Source organism: Microtus oregoni, unplaced genomic scaffold (assembly GCF_018167655.1).
Source record: "Microtus oregoni isolate MIOR12 unplaced genomic scaffold, Mior012 000030F_ref0000283, whole genome shotgun sequence".
In the NCBI taxonomy this organism is placed as follows: Eukaryota; Metazoa; Chordata; class Mammalia; order Rodentia; family Cricetidae; genus Microtus; species Microtus oregoni.
In genome coordinates, this window is record NW_024543089.1 from 1,181,501 (window position 1) to 1,205,148 (window position 23,648).

The 23,648-nt window shown below is 36.2% G+C and overlaps 3 protein-coding genes across 3 annotated transcripts; 2 read left to right on the forward strand and 1 right to left on the reverse strand.

Moving 5' to 3' along the window:
* Positions 1 to 3,543: 3,543 nt before the first annotated feature.
* LOC121465298 (keratin-associated protein 6-3-like) lies at positions 3,544 to 6,485 on the forward strand. The gene is made up of 2 exons (XM_041678525.1): positions 3,544 to 3,581; positions 6,125 to 6,485. Exons 1-2 carry the CDS (start codon positions 3,544 to 3,546, stop codon positions 6,483 to 6,485), a joined length of 399 nt encoding a protein of 132 aa, XP_041534459.1.
* A 3,931-nt stretch (positions 6,486 to 10,416) lies between these two features.
* LOC121465299 (keratin-associated protein 6-3-like) lies at positions 10,417 to 19,453 on the reverse strand. Its single transcript, XM_041678526.1, has 3 exons — positions 19,390 to 19,453; positions 18,588 to 18,857; positions 10,417 to 10,547 (listed from the first exon to the last, which is right to left on the reverse strand). Exons 1-3 carry the CDS (start codon positions 19,451 to 19,453, stop codon positions 10,417 to 10,419), a joined length of 465 nt encoding a protein of 154 aa, XP_041534460.1.
* A 3,671-nt stretch (positions 19,454 to 23,124) lies between these two features.
* Positions 23,125 to 23,352, forward strand: LOC121465278 (keratin-associated protein 19-3-like). The gene has a single exon (XM_041678481.1). It carries the CDS (start codon positions 23,125 to 23,127, stop codon positions 23,350 to 23,352), a length of 228 nt encoding a protein of 75 aa, XP_041534415.1.
* The last annotated feature ends 296 nt before the right edge of the window (positions 23,353 to 23,648 follow it).

Genomic DNA, 23,648 nt, shown 5'->3' on the forward strand with positions numbered 1-23,648 from the left:
GGTGGTGGGGAAGAGACAGAAATCTTTAATAAATAAATAAATTTAAAAAAAAGGAAAAGGAGAAAAAAAAGAAAGAGTTAAATTTTGATAAGAAAATAGTTCCTGCAAGTGATGTTCATCTACGGCCTTTTAATTCATATTATTTTATTCTTGAATCTTAACATTTAAAATCACTACTAAGCAAAGCATTCATAGTATGTGCTTGTATTTGAAAATACAAGTTTAATTATCTTGGTTTCCTGAAGACAACTGAGCATAAAATAATGGCTCAGGAAGAATGTATCCATGATTATTGTTAAGATTTTTTTAATACTTATACATGACTCCTGTGTTAACAGTGCCAAAATTGATAATTTTTATAATGCTCAATACCATTGATATTGAGTAATGATATCACCAAACAAATGTGTTTTACTCACATTGATTTGTTCACCTCTTTCTCTTCATTAAATTATGAAATCTAGAATAGAAATCGAAACATGAAAGCGCTCTTTTGCCATTCACTCTGTATTTTACCTGTGCCATTCATTTGCTATACATGCGAACCTCATCTCTATCATCATTATATTTACTTTTATCAGAAATATGTATGTAGTTATTTCAGATTTATTGCATTAAACCTTGAGACATGGATCTGCTTCTCAATAGATACTGGCTTTGGGCATAGTATATACCTTTGGGATTGGTATGGAGCTATACAAATTAAATGGAATAATGGAACCTACTGAAGGGTTCCTATGAGACATAAATATATTAAAATGTATAAAAAATAAGAATAAAGTTTGATATTTAGTTAAAGTGACATTTTCCTATTACATGCATGATTATATTTTTGATTCCTTGCATATAAAATAATTTGTTGTCAAATTTGATTAATGTTGTTTACAAAAATTACATTAAAACTATAGAAATAAACTACATCTATAGTCTGAATAATGATATTTAGGTATCATTTCATATATGTTTGTTATAGAAACACCATATTACCAGGTTCTTAAGATGTATCCTTAACCTTCCTGGAACATTTGTTAACACAACTAACAATATGATATCTTAAAGATATTCCTATTCTATATTGGGTTAAAGTAAAGATAAATGAAACAGAAACCTCACTGAAGTTTTAGTGTGAAGACAGAATTTTCTCTGCATATCTAATTTTCTTCATATTTCAGTTAAATGTGATATTTTCTTAGATAATTGCTGATTGTTTCAGGTCAGGGTTCATTATTAGTGCCTCTTGATTATTAAAGTCTAGTTTTAATGAAAATACATCTGAAAATCAAGATTATTTTAATCCTTCCCCGCAACAAGTTACTCCTCCCATCTTCCTCCTCTCATCTGTTCATTTGTGAAAACCAAACTCTCTAACAGAGCTATCTAGAACTTTATTGCGAGTCTTTTGTAGTTTTGATTTTATGTTTTCTTGCCTTAATTCTAAATTTAAGAGTAATTGTTCAATCTTTCTTCATCTTATCTCAAGTTCAATCGAGTAAATAGAAGGCACACTGAATGGGAAAGAATCTTTGTCAGCTAAACATCTGACAGAAAGTTAATAGCCAGAATATATATAGAACTCAAACAGCAAAGAGTTAAGCAATTCAACAATGCATTAAAAATGGACTATTGTTCTGAACAGAGAATTCTCAAAAGAAGAACTAAAAGCAATTAAGAAAAATCTCAATCATGTTCCTTGTTCCTAGCAATAGAGAACTTCAAATCAAAACGACTTTGATTTCTCATCTGTGGTGTACGGTTCTAAATCTTCCAATGTGATTCTATGTCCTCATGTAACTGCAGAAACCATGAAAGCAAAAATAAATGAATGAATAAATAAATAAATAGGACTATGGGAGTAGGAACATTAGGGAAACAAGAAACAAATAGGGAGATACAAGTGATATGAAGGGGCTACTCAGAAAAAAGAGGGGTTTTATTTAGAGAGAGGGAGGTAGGTCAATACAGAAGTGGAGAAGAAGGAGAAAATATCAGTAAGGCTGTCTGGAAAAAGTCATAAGGAACCATATTACATTAACTCATGTAAAGTGCACATAATAATAAACATCTATGTGTATACATACATATATAAATATATATGTACATACATATACATTTTAAATGAATTTTCCCATCTGAGAGAGGATGATGCTCTCCACAAGAACTGTAGATTATTAAAAAAAAATAACAGTCATGACAAGGTTTTTTTTTTTTTTAGTGTTTGATTAGAGAAATCCAAGAGACTCCAAAACCATTACAAGCCATTGCTATTGCACTTGGTTACCCCCAGGGCAAAGGTTGAAAATTAGTCTGTCTTACTGAAAACATCTTGCACTCTGGAGGCAGGGCTAAGAACATCTGTGCTCGATCTGGCCTGAGAGCTTATTTCCTGAAGAAATTGTTGCAGAAAACCACAACTGATAAAACATACAGAATAAGTGACCTTCTAGTACCCAGCTTCAGCTGATGTATGCACAATGGAATTGTTGCACCTGAGGCTGGTGGTCCTGATTCTATAAGAAAGGAAACTGAGCAAGCCAGTAAACAGCACTCCTCCAGGGCCTCTGTATTAGCTCCTGCCTCCAGGCTCCTGCCCTGTTTGAGTTCCTGACATCTTTCAGTGATGAACTATGATGTGTAAGCACAAACCAAATAAATCCTTTCCTTCCTAAGCTGCTTTTGGTCATGGTGTTTCAGCACAGAAATAGCAACCATAACTAAGACACATACTAACATGGAAGGGGTAAATCTCAAGAAGTTTTAGCTCCAGACATGGAACTACAGGGAAATAAGGAATACAGAAGGTGGGTAAAATAATCTCCCTCAGGGAAGATTCCTTGCATTTTTTATACAATGCAAAGTGTCTTTTCCTGAAAGCATATCCACAAAACTGTCAAAAAATTTAAAAGATAACATCTTGGTTGTTTATAAATTTGTAACAAATATCAATTGAGATGCCGTAAACACCTGCTGTAAAAGGGTAGAAAATAGACAATAGGAAATCTCTCTGTAGGAGAGCATGCAGAGTCAGGGAAAGCCTCCTGATGGATAGCCAATGCAATCCCAGAGAGATATGTGAAGGATACCTACCCTTTGTTGCAAGGACTTGATGTTATTTTCTTTAATGTATGTGATGGAAAAACATATCATTTGGTGTCCCTAGAAATTGTGAGCTTTGCCTTGGTGATATTAGCTATCTATGTATTTAAAGATAAAGAATTAAATCATTCACCAGTTAGGATATACAAACATATATATTAAGAATATGTTTGAGATTGAGTTAAAACTCTATAAACAAGTAGTAAAAGAAATCACAAGAAATGTAGTTGAATACTGAGTGTTCCAGGGTTTTAGATAGTTGACCAGCCTGGCCGTGTCTCAGAATTAAAACAAAATATCAAAAAATAAAGTGAGATGAAATTGGGGTAGGCTCCACAGGAATGCTGAGTGTCGAAAGTCCAAGTGGTTGAAGAAAAGGAAGTTAAAAGTGGAGCATGTATTTTAGAAATACTTTGTAAATGAATTCTTTATACAGTATAATAGTGAATGATGTATACACTTCGGAAAACTAAAGACGATTTCACTAGGTAAAGAGTTCTTTTGGCTTGTTTGTGGGAAGTAATAATTATATTTCAGAGCAGTAGGCGTGCAGAACCTTTTGAAAAAGAGCTACACGGCAACATCCACGCAGGCATAAGAAAGAATTTCCAGGGCTATAAAACAATGAAACTGTAGTGGTGAATGCAGGCCACACAACACTTGTCAACGTCAAAGAAGATTTATTATTAAGAGTGAACATTAACTATGGACTCTGGGAGATAATGATGCATGGGCGTAATTCATATGTTGCAATGGGTGTGCCATTGTGTATAGCATACTGGATGATGGGTGGTGATGTTGGCAAGTGGAGCATAGAGATGGTCCATGAAAGATTTCTGTAATTCTCAATTATGATACAAATGCAAAAATTCTCAGGAATAAATGTTACTCATTAAAACAGATTGTTTTAATGCACATAAACCACTCACTGATTATAAAACTAAACATTAATACTTTATAAGACAAAAATGACTCTTTAAAATTGATTCTAAATTTTCTAGCCTTGACTTATGTGGAAAGCTGTAATTTCTATTGACATTTACCAGGTGTGAAAGTATTTACATGATTGCTCGTCTCGTCACTATTTGCAATTTTACAAAAACTTTTTACATATAAAATTGAAAATGACTTCATATTATTTTAATTAGTGACCATTTCAAAATTCAGGTTTCATCATGACAGCTGGTTGACTGTAAAGTATGAGATCTGCGGCAATTGATATTAACTTTTGGAAAATTTAAAGTGACAGAGTACAGACTTCCTATGAGTCACTAAGGAGGGACTGAAATAATATGTTGGCACATTAGTGCATGTTGTTTACAAAGCGACATTTGGCAACCAAATAAACAGAAAGACTGCCAGAGTGTATGGAGAATGAGTGCATTTTATTTACTAAGAGGGAGATACTGCTTTATTATTAAGATTATTTTAAGTTTTCTAATTTGCATTGCTTTTCAGGGTAGATAAACCAGATTGAATTTATCTTGTGTCTGGAATTCCAAAGGCCACTTACCTTCATGTATATGGCTTCCTGCCTTCAACCTGATACATTGCTTCATAATGAAATACTGGCTATTTGGCCTTGCTGGGAAACCATGGGAAAATGATATTTCAATACAAAGCATCTTTGGCCCATGCTTCAGTTCATTGTTTATGACATGTCTGTAGAATGAAGTGATCTTGGTTATTTTTACACAGTGGGAAAATGCTCTGTTGTGTGTCTTCACAGCCTGGACGGTCCAGTGAAAATAACAAAGTCATCTAATATTTAATGGTTATTACAAAAAGTTCCACATGGATGACTAAAAGCAGTTTTTCTGCTCAACATTATTTCATGTCACAAAGGAATTTAACTTTGAAGAATATATTGGTGAAATCAATTGTCTGAAGGGAGAAATGCCCCAGACAAAATTAACTTACTATAAATCACAAAATATGGGCAATTTTCTTAGCAATTGCTGATCGATGATTTTTTAAGTCATAGAAAAAATAACATTTCAGTTCTCACAAATTTTATAAACATAACTGGCAAAATCACATAAACTTTTAAAAAGCTAAAATATGGTATTTATCAAAAACCATAATTTATGAAGTTTTATTTACTGAATAATATTATTATCATTTATAGTGATAGACCTGAGGAAAAATTGAAAACTGTATAGGAAGCTAATGGCTTCTTTTTTTTTTTAAATATTTATTTATTTATTATGTATACAACATTCCTTCCATGCCTGCCTGCATACCAGAAGAGGGCACCAGATCTCATTATAGATGGTTGTTAGCCACCATGTGGTTGCTGGGAATTGAACTCAGGACCTTTGGAAGAGCAGTCAATGCTCTTAACCTCTGAGCCATCTCTCCAGCCCCCCTAATGGCTTCTTTTTATGTCCATGAAAAGAATAATCAAAAATCTAAAAGAAAAAATTGATGTAATTAAAATTTCAGACACAAAATTGCCTTAGCCTATTGCTTCACTGCAAGTTTTTACAAAGTTTTTAAAAAATAAATAAAAATTTAAAATAAAATTCAGGGATTGTTGTTAATTGCATTATAGAAATGTATTACATTGCAAATTTTTCTGTTGTTATTGGTAGACAGTAAAAACACTAAAGAACAAAAAATATTTTGGGTAAATAACAAGGATGAAGTGTACTGCTTCAAATGGCTACTTTGGGATGCTCAAGGGAAAGAAAGACATTTCATTTTGTGATAAACTAGCACACATGTAGCTTCCACAGTTCACAGGTGCATGCAGCAGGCACAATAAACATTTCTGTGTATTAGTGTCCCCAAATCATTAGTGTGGAATTGTTTCATGGGACACCTAGTTGACAAACAAAACAAGCTTCCTTAATAACTTTGAGGTTTTGTCATATGGTCGAGGAAAAAATTCAATGAACTTAGATCAGTCTTAAAATTAGCCTACGGCAGGAGCACATGGTCGGTTCCACCCACACTGAGAGCATATAAAAAGCCTCTCTGCAGGCAGAACCACACAGACTCAACTCTCTTACACTCCTTCTCTACCAAGAACAACCTCAACAACCAGCACCATGTGTGGATACTATGGAAACTACTATGGAGGCAGAGGCTATGGCTGCTGTGGCTATGGAGGCCTGGGCTGTGGCTATGGAGGCCTGGGCTGTGGCTATGGAGGCCTGGGCTGTGGCTATGGAGGCCTGGGCTGTGGCTATGGAGGCCTGGGTTATGGCTATGGAGGCCTGGGCTGTGGCTATGGAGGCCTGGGTTATGGCTATGGGGGTCTCGGCTGTGGCTACCGTGGACTGGGCTGTGGCTATGGCTGTGGCTATGGCTGTGGCTCACGCTCTCTCTGTGGCTGTGGCTATGGATATGGCTCTGGCTATGGGTCTGGATTTGGCTACTACTATTAAGGAGCTCAAGCATAGCTTGCTCCCTACTTGTATGATATGAAGATCCTCCAGCTTTAGATCCCAAGACCTAGCAGCACCACACAAAACTGAAATAAGAAGAAGCTGTGATGGCCAGAAATACATTGGCTTCCATCTATACCCAGCATTGCTAGCTATTTATTCCATAGCTTTGGAGAAGGACAAAAATATTAATTTTATTCTGCATATTTACAATAAACTTTGTTAAGCTAAGAACTGATTTTCCTTCTATTTATTATTTATTCATATCAATTTATTATTTTATGCTGTATAACTAATTTTATATTTTTGGATTTTTTAAAAAATTAATTATTCTTTCATGTATTACCCCTCCTTCTATTCCCCAAGTCCCTTCCTCCCACCTTCCTTTTCTCTCAGAACCACTCTTTCTCTCTTTCCTGTGAGAAAAGAGCAGGTCTCCCAGAGAAATCAGCCAAACATGGCATAACAAGTTATAATAAGACTAGGCTCAAACTCTCATATCAATTCTAAATGAGGCAACCCAGTAAGAGGAAAAGGTTTACAAAAGCAGGCAAAAAATTCAGAGACACCCTGACTCCCTTTGTTAGGTGTCCCACAAAAAAACCCAAGCTACACAATCATAACATTTATGCAGTGGATCTAGCGTAGACCATGCAGGCTCTGTGATTGCTGCTTAAGTCTCTGTGAGCCCCCACGAGCCATGGTCTTTGATTCTGTAGACCATGTTCTTGTGGCGTTCTCTAACCCTCTGGTTTCTACAATCCTTCCTGTATCTCTTATGCAGGATCTGTATGTAGGATAAGCAAGCTCTGCCTAATGTTTGTCTGTGGATCTGTATGTGTTCCTCTTAGTTGCTGGATGAGGCCTCTCTGATAATATAACAGAATATCATTAGAAATCGTTTCACATCATAAAATAGTAACATTACATTCAAAGGACATAAGGAGAAAATACAAACAAATGCCTTAATGTATTTATGTGTTGATTTTCTCATATTCTCTCCCAGTCATGACTCAAGCTTTACTCCAAACAGAAGTCACATAAACTCATTGTTCTTGCAAAGTGAACCCCGTTATTATTCAATCCTGAGTGCTTTTCCTGAAGATGGATTTGAAAAAAATAAGCAAAACTTCAGATTCTCAGAAAGAAAGCATCTGTTCAGAAAGGACTACGTTGTTGGCACAAATGATTCAGGTCTAGAGAATCAACATTATCATTAGGGAATCACAGAAACACTCCTCAGTACTTTATGGTTCAGTCTGACATCAGAACAAGGTTTCATAACTTGAATGTGGAAGAGTCCTCTCCCCCATCTCTCCATCTTCTCTCTCTTCTTTTCATTTTTAGTTTTAAGGTGTTTATCATAAAGTATGTTTTATTTCTTCTTTACAGAATTGATGGATCATGAACTACTAAAGGTGAAACTATTGGAGGCTTGCTCCTTAGCATGGCACTATTTGGAGGAAGTAGAATAGTATGAGTTCTGGTAGGAGATCTGTGGTCACTGAACTTGAACCACAGGAGGAGGTTGTGGATCTGTAATGACCTGTAATGCTGCCCCACTCTCTTTTCCTTTCATAGTATGGGGCACACTATTTGTCATGATCTGTTGACTCGCCACAGATCCACAAAATAGGATAATCAGTATTGACCTAAAAATCTGTCAGCCAACATTTGTCTCTTTCTCTTTATAAGTTGATTTATATTAGGCCTTTGCTATGATGGAAGAAAACTAATTCAGAAATCATTATCCAGAATAGGGTGTTTGTTATTGCTTGCATGCCTTGTGCCTTTGGAAGAGTTTTGCAGGAAGAGTCTAGAAGCATTTAAAGAAATAAGCTAGAACAAATCTATAATACTTAGTGATTATTCTAATTCAGAAGACCAGGTCACTGATAGAAACATTTATACTAGCAAAATTTCAGAGGAAAATAAGTATCTTTCAGGAACTTGACCAACCCTTCTCCTTCTGCCACAAGCAAACACACTGTTCTTTTTTTGTGTGTTTTCACATATGTTATGGAAAGTTAAACTTAAATGTTATGAACTAGTTTATCAGGTGTGGGGATCAAAACATTCAAACAACACTATGGTTTGATTTTTACCAAAGGCAAGAAGATTATAAAAACCTTTCATTTTGCCCATATTTATGCATATAGATAACATTGCCTCTAACCCATGGGCCTTACTAGAACAATAGCACAGATGACTTGAATGCACATCAAGAATCTACATGAACTGCTAAAGCTTCCAAAAGATAAACATATTTCCAAAGTTAATTCTTCGCAGAAAACAATCCAGAGAAATCCTTCCTCACCAACAATCTTCTTAAGATAAGATCAGCGCAATAATTCTGATTAGCTACACAAAGTGATCCTACTGGTACAATGATGGTAAGGCCATTAACAGGTAACCAACTACTTTCTTATTGAATTTGATGCCCATTCCTCAGAAAGGAATATTGTTGATAGAGGTTTCTGTCCCAACTGGTCCTACAGCTGTTAAGTCCCAAATAATACACAGAGGCATACATTAATTATAAACTGATTGGCCCAGTATCTCAGGCTCTTCTTATTTGTTGTAGCATGAACAGTGGGGCTGTGTCCTGCCACCTGGCTAGCTTTACCCTCTGTGTTGTAGTAAGCAGCAGGGCTGCGTTCCTGCCGCCCAGCCACCGGCTAGCTTTACCTGAAATAATTACACGGAAACTGTATTCTTTTAAACACTGCCTGGCCCATTAGTTCCAGCCTCTTATTGGCTAGCTCTTACATATTGATCTAACCCATTTCTAATAATCTGTGTAGCCCACGAGGTGGCTTACCAGGGAAGATCTTAACCTGCAGCTGTGTCGGGTGGGAGAATCATGGTGACTGACCGACTCAGCTTCTTTCTCCCAGCATTCTGTCTGTCTACTCCACCTACCTAACTTTCTGTCCTATCAGGGCCAAGCAGTTTTCTTTATTAATTAACCAATGACCTTCCTCCATCACTTATTAACAAATTATTATAACTTATTAGCTCATAATTCTTGTGTATGTTAGCCACGTGGCTCGGTACCTTATTTGGTGAGGCAGATACATCTTGCTTCCTCTACAGCTAGGTCATGACTGCAGACTGTGCATTCCTATTTCCAGATTTCTCCTGTTTCCATTGTTCCACCACTACTTTCCTTCTGGTTGCCCTGCCTATACTTACTGCTTGGCTACTAGCCAATCAGCGTTTTATTAAAATATGATTGACAGGGTACAAACCATTGTCCCACAGCAAAATATGAATTCCTTTCTACTATAAAAATGGTTAAAAAATAAACCCTGGATGGTAATAGGCCATAGCCAGACGTTTACTGCTGTTGTTTTGCTAAATGAACATAATATGCCTGTCATTTTTTCTAAATAGTTATGCTTATGCCCAAACAATGTTGTTTTGTTGCAACAAATTGACTCTATCAAGAGGCAAATATTTCTTTCCATAATTATCACTTTCAAAATCATTTATGTAAAACAGATAGCTCAAAAATCTCTACAAAGAGAATTTTAATTCATTTAGAAAAATAATAACTACTGGATTTTTAAATGAAAAAAAACACATTTATAGATTCAGTTGTGTAATTTTATTAGAAAAAGAAAACCTTCTTGGTTAAAAGCTAGCAGAATATGTGAGAAATCATACCATGATGAAATGATGAAAACTTAGGTACCCAGAGCATGCATTTCACATTCTTCCTTTTTTTTTTTTACAAGAAATTCTCAAAAGAATAAATTGAATTTTTAGATACAGAAAGAAGCAGAAGGCAAGACTTCAGTAAAATTGTATCAGAAACCTGGGAGGTAGAACCTCACCATCTAAGCAAGAGGCTTAGAATATATTAGGTTCAGAATGGCCGAACCCTGACATGGCAGTTGGAGAAGGTTTAGAGTCTTCTGTGGTGTCTTCAGTAGTAATAGCCAAATCCAGACCCATAGCCAGAACCACATCCATAACCACAGCCACAGAGAGAGCGTGAGCCATAGCCATAGCCACAGCCATAGCCACAGCCCAGACCTCCATAGCCATAACCCAGGCCTCCATAGCCACAACAGCCATAGCCTCTGCCTCCATAGTAGTTTCTGTAGTATCCACACATGGTGCTGGTTCTTGACGTTGGTCTTGGTAGAGAAGGAGTGTAAGTGACTTGTGTCTGGATACTTCTCCCTCAAGAGGTCCTTTTATATGCTCTCAGTCTGGGTGGAGCCCACCATGTACCCATGCTATTCACTAATCTTATGACTAATCTAATTATTTTGTTGTTTTTCAACCATGAAAATGCTTCACAGTCATTAAGGAAGCTTGCTTGGCTTGCTATCTCATGTGAGCATTCCTTATCTAGTTTAGGGTTTCAGTGAAGCAGCACACATCCCATACTCTCATAGCTAGACAATTCTGAAACAAATGAAGCTTCCATTCGAACCTTTGATGACGATGCTACAGGCAGAGGCATCACTTTCCTGGTCAAAATATCATTTGCTTTGTATCTCCATTCCACAAAATCATACCTCCTCTTTGAATCAATTCTTCTTCACTCACATTGAAAATTCATTTTCTGTTCCAGGTTTCAATTTCTTTCCTTTTCTGAAAGCAAACATATTTCTATCCCCTTGATGGTAATGGCAATCCAACTAATAAGTATTTCAGAAAATCAACTCTAAGCTAAATGTATTGTTTTATTGTTATACAGCTGAGCCTAACCACATTTGGATTTAATTTCTATAAACCAAAAAGAAATTTTATTTATCACATGGGATCTTATTTCTCCACTTATTTTTTACAAATAAAATCATGATGATTTAGTCAGTACTTTAATGAATATTGCAATGATATTTCATGTAAGGAACTATACAATGATTTATAGTTACCATCATGTATTTACATTGACCAAATTATTTAAGCATTCTTGCCTTATCAAGATTTGGCTTCAAATACTGAACTTTCACAGTTTTGTAATGAGTCCTCACACTTTCAGTGTGTGTGATAATGCATCCTCCTACTGAAGGTAAAAGAAAGCAAGGTTAGTTTCATATTTCAGTGGAACTTTGTGCTTTCATTGTATTAGGGACTTGGTCAGAAGTGAAATTGTCCTTATTGCAGCACATCTACCTTCGTTAATGGGGAAAAAGAGTCAAAAAGTCTCCCAGAAAGTATTTTCCCATTGCTGTTCAAGTCAAACACATATTTTTATTCATTTGTGTGTGTATGTGTGTGTGTGTGTAGACATCATGGTGGTCTCATAATGATGTCCACGAAGGCCTCAGACATGTAATTATACCAATACTACCTCCTGAGTACCAGGACTGCAGGACTTGTGCCATGATTCTCAAATAAATCTGTGTTTTTGAATGTTCTTTGATTAAATAGGTGTTGTTATATTGATTTTGTAATAAAAACATTATGACATTTTATCAGAAACATCACGATGTTTGAGAATTTTGAATTAGATGATATTATCATTATGTATTTTTCAGATTTCACATAGTGACCTCATTTATCACAGTGTACTCAACCAATCAATAGCTCAGAATACATTTTCAGGAAAATATTATTTAAATGACATGGTGGTTTGTCTTCTCTAGTCTAAGACTTTTAAAAAGTCTTATCAAGTAATATGGCTAAAATTCTTTAGGCAAATAATAAAAAGAAAAGTATACTTAACTTTTAAAAATATTTGACTAAAGTAGTTGTAAAATATTATTATAACGAAATAACATATTGGAATTGTAATACTGTAATGGAATAATCCATTTGAGGAACTGTGTTTCTTATAGGAAATTTTACTTAATTTTATCTCCATAGAAACTTTCTCAAATTAATCTCTTCATTTTTTTAAAAAAATTGAGTTTCTCTTCCTACCCACAGAGCATTCACTCAAAAAGATTGCTCCCATTTTTTCCTATGGTGGCTTTCCAAACTCCATGGCTTTCTTAAGTATAGTTATTGATAATACTCTTTTATTTTTTTTTAATTTATTTATTTATTTATTTATTTATTTTTATTTTTTTCTTTTAAACACCGCTTGGCCCATTATATATAGCCTTTTCTCGGCTAACTCTCGCACCTGGACTAGCCCATTTCTAATAATCTGTTTAGCCCACGAGCTGGCTTACCAGGAATGATCTTAACCTGCGTCTGCCTGGAGTGGGAGAATCATGGCGACTCCCTGACTCAACTTCTTTCTCCCAGCATTTTGTTCTGTTTACTCCTCCTACCTATGTTTTAACCTATGAGGGCCGAGCAGTTTCTTTATTGCTTAACCAATGAAATCAACAGATTGATATATGACACTCCCACATCACTTCCCCTTTTTCTGTTTAAACAAAAAAAGGAAGGCTTTAACTTTAACATAGCAAAATTACATATAACAAAACAGTTATCAAGCAAGAATTACAGTTACAATATTTATATCTATTTTATCTTTTATCATAACAATGGAAAACTATAACTACCTATCTATTCTTCAACTCCATCAAAGACTCCAGAAGGATATAATATTACCTAAGCAAACAAGAAATCCAAACTCTAGAAATGAGACATTTCGCTAACTGTACAGCCACCCAAAGTTCCTCTGTACCATTGGGGCATCCATCTTCAGCCTTCAGGCCCATAGTATCCAGCAGACATTTTCATCAAGCAGGAAATTCCACAGATAATTCAGTCACTTTCTGCTGTATCCTGCAGAATGTCTCGCAGACTCTTTCATGAGTCAGGAACCCCGAAAGACCATCTCACCTTTAGGCAAGTTCTGCAGTCATCTCTCTGTGGGTTCTTTGTGTCCAGTTTATGCAACAGTCCAGGCAAGAGCAGTTTCTTGCCCAAATGTCTATCAAACTCCATAAGAATCCTCTACGATGACCATCTTCCTCTCGAAGTAGATTGGTGCCTCCAGGAGCAGATATGTCTCATTGTCATGAAAAACCCTAAGATATTAAAATATTTTAAATGGCATATTCTGCAGTCTTTGAGAGATATGAAGAATGTCTATCTAACTGAAATGTATCTCTATATATCTAGAAAATCTAACTAACATGACTACAAGCTTGACTATTACTGATGATTATCCATTAACCTATATTTCTTAATTATACATTACATTTTTAAATGAACTACACAATCACAATACCTTAATCAAGATCAAGAAATACATATACATATAACAAAATTGACCTTAAAATCCATACCAATGCAAGTTATTCATACCTATATCGTTTCCCCCTTTAAATGTAAAAGAATATTTATAAACAATATTTTGGGAACATGGGCGCAGTTTTTTCTCTCCAAACTGCTTCCTGCTGAATGGGGGCGCTGTTAATCAGATCATTTAGGGTGTAACCTGTGTGCCAGGTTTATCTCAGTTGGCAGCTGAGCTGATAAACACCTTTAGTAATGTGGCAGGATACAAGATCAACTCCAAAAAATCAGTCGCCCTCTTATACACAAAGGAAATGGAAGCAGAGAGGGAAATCAGAGAAGCTTCACCTTTCACAATAGCCACAAACAGCATAAAATATCTTGGGGTAACTCTAACCAAGGAAGTGAAAGATCTATTTGACAAGAACTTTAAGGCATTGAAGAAAGAAATTGAGGAGTATACCAGAAAATGGAAGGACCTTCCTTGCTCTTGGATGGGGAGGATCAACATAGTAAAAATGGCAATTCTACCAAAGGCAATTTATAGATTCAATGCAATCCCCATCAGGGTCCCATCAAAATTCTTCACAGATCTTGAGAGGACAATAATCAACTTTATATGGAAAAACAAAAAACCCAGGATAGCCAAAACAATCCTATACAATAAAGGATTGTCTGGAGGCATTACCATCCCTGACTTCAAACTCTATTACAGAGCTACAGTGATGAAAACAGTGTGGTACTGGCATAAAAACAGAGAAGTTGACCAACGGAATCGTATAGAAGATCCGAATTTTAACCCACAAACCTATGAACACCTCATTTTTGATAAAGGAGCCAAAAGTATACAATGGAAGAAAGAAAGCATTTTTAACAAATGGTGCTGGCATAACTGGATGTCAACCTGTAGAAGAATGAAAATAGACCCATATCTATCACAATACTCTTTTAAAAGGAGCAAAATGGCTTCCCTTGGGCTTTTTAATCTTTCCCACAAATCTTAGTTTTATTTTATCTAGTATTTAATACAATTTCATGTTTTAATCTCTGTCTATTCCAAAACATTGTGATTTTTTTTTATTTTGATAGCCGTATATTCTCCTGAAATTGCTAATATAGGATCATTAAGACTACTGTCTCAATAAATGTTAAGCCTAAGTTCTCTCCATTTTTTTGAGTTTTGGGCATTCAGAATTACCACCCTCTTCTATTGCTGAGTGACGACCAACCATGTCTCTTCTCACAGCTTCACACTTTTGCTTTAATTTCAATATTTTTTTTAACCTACTGCTCCTATTCAATTGTTCAGCATCACTTTTTATTCTTATTTTTCTTCCATGTTTTGCTCTCAGTTGTGATGGCAAATGCTTATCTTTTCTATTGCTGTGAAGAGACTCCATGACCATGGCAATTTCTTTCTTTATTTTTGAGTTTGGATATAGTTTATTCAGTAAAAGTTAGAGAGAGAGAGACAGAGAGGCACAGAGAGAGAGACAAAGAGAGACAGAGACAGAGAGACACACAGGGAGAGACAGAGAGAGAGAGAGAGAGAGAGAGAGAGAGAGAGAGGAAGAGAGAGAGAGAGAGAGAACAGAGGTAGAGGAGAGGAGAGCAGGCCACAACCACCTCTTCTGAAGAGAGGAGAGATGGGGCAGAACCATGACAACTTTTATAAAGATGAAAAGCCATTTGATTGGGGTGGCTTACTTTTTCAGAGGTTTAGTCTAATATTATCACTACAATATTAGCATTGTAGTGTGCAGACAGACATGGAACTGGAGAAGGGGCTGAGAAGCATACACTTTACCTGCAAGCAACAGGTATGAGATACTGGGTAAGGATTCAGCATATTGAGACCTCAAAGTCCACCCCTACAGTGACATGCTTCCTCCAACATGACCACATACTTCAACAAGGTCACACCTCCTAATATTGCCAATCTCTATGAGTTTATTGGTGTTCATTACATTCAAACTATCACAATGAACAACCAGGTAAGTGTTCTTAGATTCACTACATCACCTCCCTTTTCTTAGATATGTAATTTTCTTGCATTAATATGGCATCACATTTCCAATACTTATCTGTAAATATCCATCTCCAAATGACCAATTGACATATCCATAGATTGGTGGTTACCTTAAAAAGTCAGCAATGACACCTTTAACACCCTGTAATTTGCCCAAAAAGTTTTTTTTCCCCATTTTCCTCTGCACCTTTAAAGTAATCAGCTTCTTTCTGGGATTATATACATCATGACAGAAAGGAAGACATTTTTAAAGATGACAATTCTTTGGAGTTAAAATACATGCCAACATTATTGTTTATGTTAAGTAGAAATGGATTAACTTTGGCATCAGGAGCAAAAATTCACCAAATCAGGGGAAGAACTTTTGTAAAGGACATATTATTTTATATTCTTTGACTCATGACCATATTTTCTTAAGTATATTCGTAGTAAGAGAAAGTTTAGATGGCTTCAATACCAGTTAATTGCTGATGTGAAGTCAACAGTTGCTGTGGTTTCCCCATTTACACTCACTTGGTATACCAAGACATATGAGCTTGGAATTCTAGAAGCTGATATAGCTGGACAACTGAACACTCTAATCCTGATACAGTACAATGTACTGCTGATGGTGGTGTGGGCTTCGGTGATGGATGCCTGGGATATGATTGTGGAGGCCTAGGCTATGGCTATGGATGCCTGGGATGTGACTTGGACAGTCAGAGAATGGCCACAGTGACTGCTGACATGTCTACTGACATCCTTGCTGTTATGTGAAGACCTGGTCTTCTCCCTTCTTTTGAGAAACACAGAGTTAATCATTTTGTTATGAGGCACTGTTTTCTTCCAGCGTTACTAATTTCAAAGCTATAGTCTGCTCATATGGGGAAAGACAGTTGTGTCTTAGACTATGGTGTACCAGTAGAACTTTTTACATGGAAATGATCTAGAGTTTCCATCAATGAAAGAAGCATTCTCTGGTACTGTATTTTCTATTGTATGATTGTTTTAAAACTTTCAATTGGTACAATACAGTATAACAACGTAAATATATAGCCTCCTTTTTGGCATGTCCAATGATTAACCAAAGACCACAGCAGAGTTATTCTTTCCTTCCAAGTAGATACTGCCATGAATTATTGTTTTTGTTACTTTCAATTACTGGAATCTGTAAAATATTTTTTTTCCTTACATTTTATATTTTTACTGGTGCCTGTCACTCTGAGAGAGTAAGCATCTTTGAACTTATGTATGTTCTCACATGTGACACATGGTCTCTTTGCTGGCTCTTTCCACATTGCTATAGGGAAATGTAGAAATGTAGATGCTCGTGTTCCTTTTAGTGATGCTTGAGAACCACTAGAAGGAAAGCTCTTCTGTTGTAATTAATTATACATAAATAAACATAGCTGAGCAGGAAAGCCACCTTGGTTTAGAAATCTGAAATTTAGAAACATAAAAGAAAATTAAAATTATTTGTGAAAATACAATCGGCTCCACTGGGCAAAGAAATTATTGTATGTGTCATGAACAAATTCTGCCCAAGGAAGAATAAATTCAAATAAAATTTTAATACTGATATTAAAAAAATATAGAATTCTTAGTTCTTTGATTAGTTTTTTTACCTTAAAGACAAGTAACCCTGGGTATCTTTGAACTTGCAATCCTTCTTCCTCAGCCTTCTGAGTACCTCAGATTATTAGGTCTACAGCAAAGGCTAACAAAGGTCTTGTCAAAATGAAAATGCTAAATGCTTTATTTGACAAACTTAATGATAGCCAATCAGTTGACAAGGTATATTTCAAATGACATGTGATAATAGCTTTGCAGATATGAATGATTATAATTTTAAATCTCTAGTTAGAATAGATATTTCCCTAATGAAGAACAGAGGAACAAAACTGACACCATAAGATTTAAAGGAGTCATGTTATTTAGAAGAAGCAGTAGAAATTGAGAAAGCTGGGCTAAAAAAGTGAATTTCATTTCCAGATGTCTAATGCAGAAAATTTTACCAAAGGCTCCTGACATAAAATTCCTATAGTGCATGTTGTATGAACAGATACATTTTAATTCCTTTTGTGGAAGAGGCATTGCCATTGTTTAGATGGGCAGAGATGAACTCCCATTTTGCATTGTGGGCATGCCCTGTGGCTTCCTTTTAATAGCAAACCAAAGGTGACATGGTATTTGTGATCGTGTATGTGTGTAATTATATTATAAAGTATTCTTAAACTACAAATCTGTTTGTAAGTTAGAAATGAAGATGAGAAAGCAATAGCTGGTTTTGAGACAAGAGGTATGTGAGTATTTTGGAAATTATTATTTTAAATAATTCATACATAAAGTGCCTATATTTGAGAGTTACATAGCAGGACTAATAATTCCTCACTAATAGAAGGTAAAGTTGAGATTTACATAAACACATTTTCAGAACTAACTTGGACATAGTAAAGAAATTGGCCTAGAAATAGTAAGTGAAAATAATGTCTAAGAAAATAATCACTATTTCTCACGGATGCTGAAACCAAACACTTCAATAAGACTCTTTTGACGTTAACAAATGAAATAAAAACTATGATTAATTTTATATTAGTGATGTTTATTAGAGAATAGATAAATGAGGACAAGAATGAAAGTCACCAAGGCCTTTGGTCTGATGACATCATTCTGAGAACCATAGAAGTGAGAGAGGGCAGGTAAATTTCATTCCCTCCTTTATGAGCTACATCCAGGGAGGATGTGTCCTCTGCATAAGTCACAGCATATCATGATAGGATTCTTGGCAGTGTCATCTTCAGAGAAGAGGCTCAGTGCATGTGGAGTTCAGAACTAGGAGTCCAAAGTTACAAATGGAGCAGGTTAGAGACTCCCATGGTATCTTCAATAGTAGCCACCAAATCCAGATCCAAAGCCAGAGCCATATCCATAGCCACATCCACAGAGAGAGCGTGAGCCATAGCCATAGCCACAGCCATAGCCACAGCCCAGTCCACGGTAGCCACAGCCCAGACCTCCATAGCCACAGCCCAGGCCTCCATAGCCATAACCCAGGCCTCCATAGCCACAGCCCAGGCCTCCATAGCCACAGCAGCCATAGCCTCTGCCTCCATAGTAGTTTCCGTAGTACCCACACATGGTGTTGGTTGTTGAGGTTGTTCTTGGTCGAGAAGGAGTGTAAGAGAGTTGAGTCTGTATGGTTTTCCCTGCAGGGAAAGCCTTTTATATGCTCTCAGTGGGGGTGTGACCCGCCATGGATTCATGCTATTGGTTAATTTTGTGACTAATATTTTAATGTGCTGTTTAGATGCTTAAGGTGTTAGAGAAGCATTCTTTACAACCCATGGTTGCTTTAATCTGATTCTACAGCAATGTATAGAAAGCTGCAGTTCATACCAGGTGTTTAGTTATAATCTTAAAGCAAGCTGTATGTGAACAGGGAATGCTTTTAATAGTTTAGCTGGCTTGCTTTTAACCACTAAGTTTTATTTTAGTCCTAGCTCTCCACAACAGGCCCTGGGATACTTTTACTGCTTGTATAGTCCAAGGTAAATTGTGGATTACTTGGTGCCTCCTGAAAGAAAAAGGAATCTACAGAGTGGGAGGAAAGTTCCCCTACATTTACCTGGCAGATATGGGAAGAAGTGTAATTTGTTGTTTTCATCAACTTTTGTAAGAAGTGAAGATTTAAACACAATGAAAAAGACAAATAACTTCTATTCACTTGAGTTTCTATACTTTGCTTTCTTCTATACTGCTTGCTAAACACAATGTCAAACACGGTTTTAGGAGAAATCAGCATTTCTGCTTTTGTTGTTTAAATTTTTGAGAAAAATGTTTATTTATTTTGTGTGTATTTATTATTGTTTTCCATGGATGCATGTCTGTGCATCACTTGTGTGCGTGGTGCCTATGAAGGCCAGAAGAGGATGTCATATCTACTGGCATGGTAGTTAGATGATTGTGAGTCACCTTGTGTGTGTTTGGAATTGAACCTATGTCCTCTGGAAGAGCAGCTAGTCTTCTTAACCAATACAAACTCTCCAGTGTGTATATGTGTGTGTGTGTGTGCGAGTGTTATATGCTTGTGCTCACAGTGCACACGGGAAGGTCAGAGGACAAGTTGTAGAACTCACTTTTCTTCTACTAATGAGTCCTGGTCATCAAATTCATGTAGTCAATTTTGGCAGCATCCTATTGACCCTTGATTAGTAGTTATAAATAAATATATGTCATCTACTTGATCTTAAAATTTTTACTGTAAGTTTTCCAATAAAGTAAATGTTTTTACTTACAATGTACTTTGAAGAGTCAGTAAATTTCTCTGTATACATAAATATAACTCACAAACTTTTGTAATGACAATTACTAGAAATAATATAAAAATCATTTATCCTCCTGGAATTTCTAAGTTTACAATATTAGATAATGCCCCACATTGGAATCTACAGTATACACTTAAAGACAAAACATTATCTATGAGTAATTTTATTAAAATTCAAATGATGAAAGTAATGCATTTCTTGTACCAAGTTGTTCTGAGAATGTATACTATAGAGTATACTATGTGCTTTGAACATTGCAGAAAATAAACATGTGAACAAAGACCCAGGAAAATGTATCATAAAGACTCCAAAAAGTTGTTGCTTGCAAATTCCTAGAAAGTTGGTTTGTGGAAACAGTATAAATATTATATTTTGAACAAAGGAAGAAAAGGAGTGAAAAAAATCAATGGAGAAAATGAAAAGCTCTTTTTATACTAAAATGAAAATCAGTAATTATGACAGAAACTTTTGAGTGGAATATTTAGTTGCAGACTCTAAAATACCAAAAATATTTGATGATTCAATAGATACTAACATACTCTCAAAGAGCCTCCACAATCTGTACATGAATGTGGAAAATGGTGACTATATAATATACTCAATGAGTAGAGAATGATGAAGATTAATGTCATTAGTACTGAGGGAACCTAATCTCACTTGTTTTGTGATATTGCAAATTGTGATAAGATTACAGTTGTACATAATAATAAGAAACAATGCATGATTTGGACAGACTCATGGAAAAACAACAAACACACACTTAATAGTCTAAGAGAATTAGAATAGTCTTTGAATCACTATCAAGCTCATACAACTTGGAAAGTCAAAGAGCTGACCAGATTGCTCCCCTGGTCCTTATGTAAGGGATCCATAATCAAACACCCAACTCCCCTCTGCCTTCCCTCCTCAGCAAATGTTCTTCTTTCATGGCAAACACACTTGCTTTGTTTACTGCCCATATCAAAGGCAGCTTCTTCATATCATCTCTCAGCTGTTTAGAGTTTGACCTCCAAATGAGAGAATATCTTTTATAGTATATATGAATTCTTTGCAGTATCCATTCTCAATACTAGGGCTCTAGGCTTCTCATACTCTTCCATCAGCCACAATTTTTAATCTCAATATCAGCTTTTAAATTTATAAGCTGGTTGACTATTTAACCCCAGGCATGGCTGCTCCTTCACAAGCTGACCCTTCTGGATCTGACCTCATCTTTTTATGCGGCTTTCCTAATTATTTGTAATACTGAAATCATATTAGCTTCTTTTAATATACAGTTTATATTGATTTTTAGTCATTATCAGTAGTGACAGACTTTAAAAAAGATATTTTCATATGAGTATATAATTCACTTTGGACATATTTCCCTCCACAAATATAACAATATTAATATTGTAATTTTCACTCTTGACTCTAATTTCTAAGTAATATAAAATTTAACACTCAGAGACAAGATTTAAGTTCATCTTATTTGAGTTGACCCCTAGGAACTTTGTAAACTTAATGAAATTCACTGAGTTTTATTATCTTTGTAGTATCCATAAAGAATAGAATTGGCCTAAATGATTCTTACAGTCTTTCTCCTTGTCTCTTTTGTCTCATTTGTTACCTTTATAAAACAGAGACTGTTCTTCATATGTTTTGCCTTGATTTCATGTAACATTTTTGGCAATGGGAGACCCTTGATGAAAAGTTGATGAGTAGGTGAATGAAGTAAGAACAAATGAATGATTTTCTTTTGCTTTAGCTCTCTATGGAGGGCTGGATGGAAAGAGAATGTCTACCTTCTGATAATGTCTTAAATATCTAACAAGGAAGCTATACTTATGAAATATCAAAAACATGGTTTCCCTGTGAGACAGTGCTATGACAACACCAATGGATACATCAATATGGAGAGGGGAAATCTCCCATGCTCCCACCCATAGGTGAAAAGCTACAGACAATGAATGCTGAGAGAGGAAGATTCAGTCTTCTAAAGGGACCAGCTTGCTGTGGAGATATTAAATGCCAGCGATCAGCCTAAACACTTACATGTACAGCCAACACTAAATACACCCAGAAGCTTGTATGTATATCTGTACATATACATACACATATAAAATAAAATAAAAAAAATTAAAGAAAAAGAACTCATGAGAGGGAGTTGGTAAGCAGGAGTTGAACAGGGGAAGGGGTAGGGTAAGCATGTAAACACAGTACACATATAAATTCTTCAAAGTAAAGGCAAAGAATAGAGGAAAACACATTGATGACCTGGAAGTCAATGGAAGTGAAGATGCAGGGTGTCAGGAAATCCTTAACTAGAACTGTGTACAAGTTCCTATTTTGATAGGAAATGAGGATTTCAGTACCATATAAAATAAAGAAAAAGCAAGATGGAGGGGGGGACGGCCTTGGACTTCCCACAGGGCATGGTACCCTGCCCTCTCTTAAGGAGGGAGTGGGAGGGAGGAGGGTGAGTGGGAAAGCAGGAGGGAATGGGAGGAGGGGAGGAAGTGAAAATTTTTTGAATGAAAAAAAAATTTTAAAAATTAAAAAAAAGAAAGAAAAAAAAAGAAAAAGCAAGAAAGGTATGGATGAAACTTAAGCCTAAAGTAGACGAAGGGAAGAACTGCTCAGGCATTTCCTTCTGAGGAAACAGGCATCAAGGAGGAGTAAGATTCTGTTCATTTTGATACATCTCTGCCTGCACATTGTAATGTGTACCGAAGGAAGTTATCAGCAGAAACATTTCTCAGATACACAAGGAATAGTCCTAACTAGAGGTATAAACAGGCTAACTTTAAGGAGTAACAGAATCTTATTGGAAAAGAAATCTTTTGATTTCTTTTCTGGCACCGTGCGTGGACTCTCAACAGTTTCCTATCTGGAGTTTTGAACAAGCCATCTGTGAGCAGCAGAGATGCCTGTGGCCAATAGGCTCATGACCTCAGCTTTTAGAAATCCTGACCATACCGTCTCAGACACATGGTCAGGATGTTTGTGGAGGGTGGACTTGTTCTTTCCTTTCATGGTAATGAGTTTGGAGGACTCTGTGGTTGGCCTCACATGCCATCCAGGCTGTATAAAAGGATCACACCTGCTTAGCAGATTCATACTCCAGAAGCTCCTGGTCTGCCTCGAGGAAACTCCCATTCTTGACAGCATGTACTACGGAAACTACTTTGGTGGCCTGGGCTACGGCTCTGGCGTCCTGGGCTATGGCTATGGTGGCCTGGGTTATGGCTATGGTGGCCTGGGCTACGGCTCTGGCGTCCTGGGCTATGGCTATGGTGGACTAGGTGGACTAGGCTATGGCTGTGGCTGTGGCTCTCGATATGCATACAGCACCTATCGTCCATGCTGCTATGGAAGATTTTCCGGTTTCTATTAAGAATTTTGGCTAGCTGGCTCATTTTGGGTCATTTTCTTATAAAACCCCAGGGCACTAACATGTAGGAAAATTTATAATTTTACTTTTCAATAAAGCCTAAATTTCTTTAACATTATTTCCTGTTTGTCATATGTTTTAATTCCTCTCTGTTATCTCTGTTATTTGTGTATAAATTGTGTGTGTGTGTGTGTGTATGAGAGAGAGAGAGAGAGAGAGAGAGAGAGAGAGAGAGAGAGAGAGACAAACAGACAGACAGACAGACAGACAGATGCACACATACAGAGAGACAGAGAGGG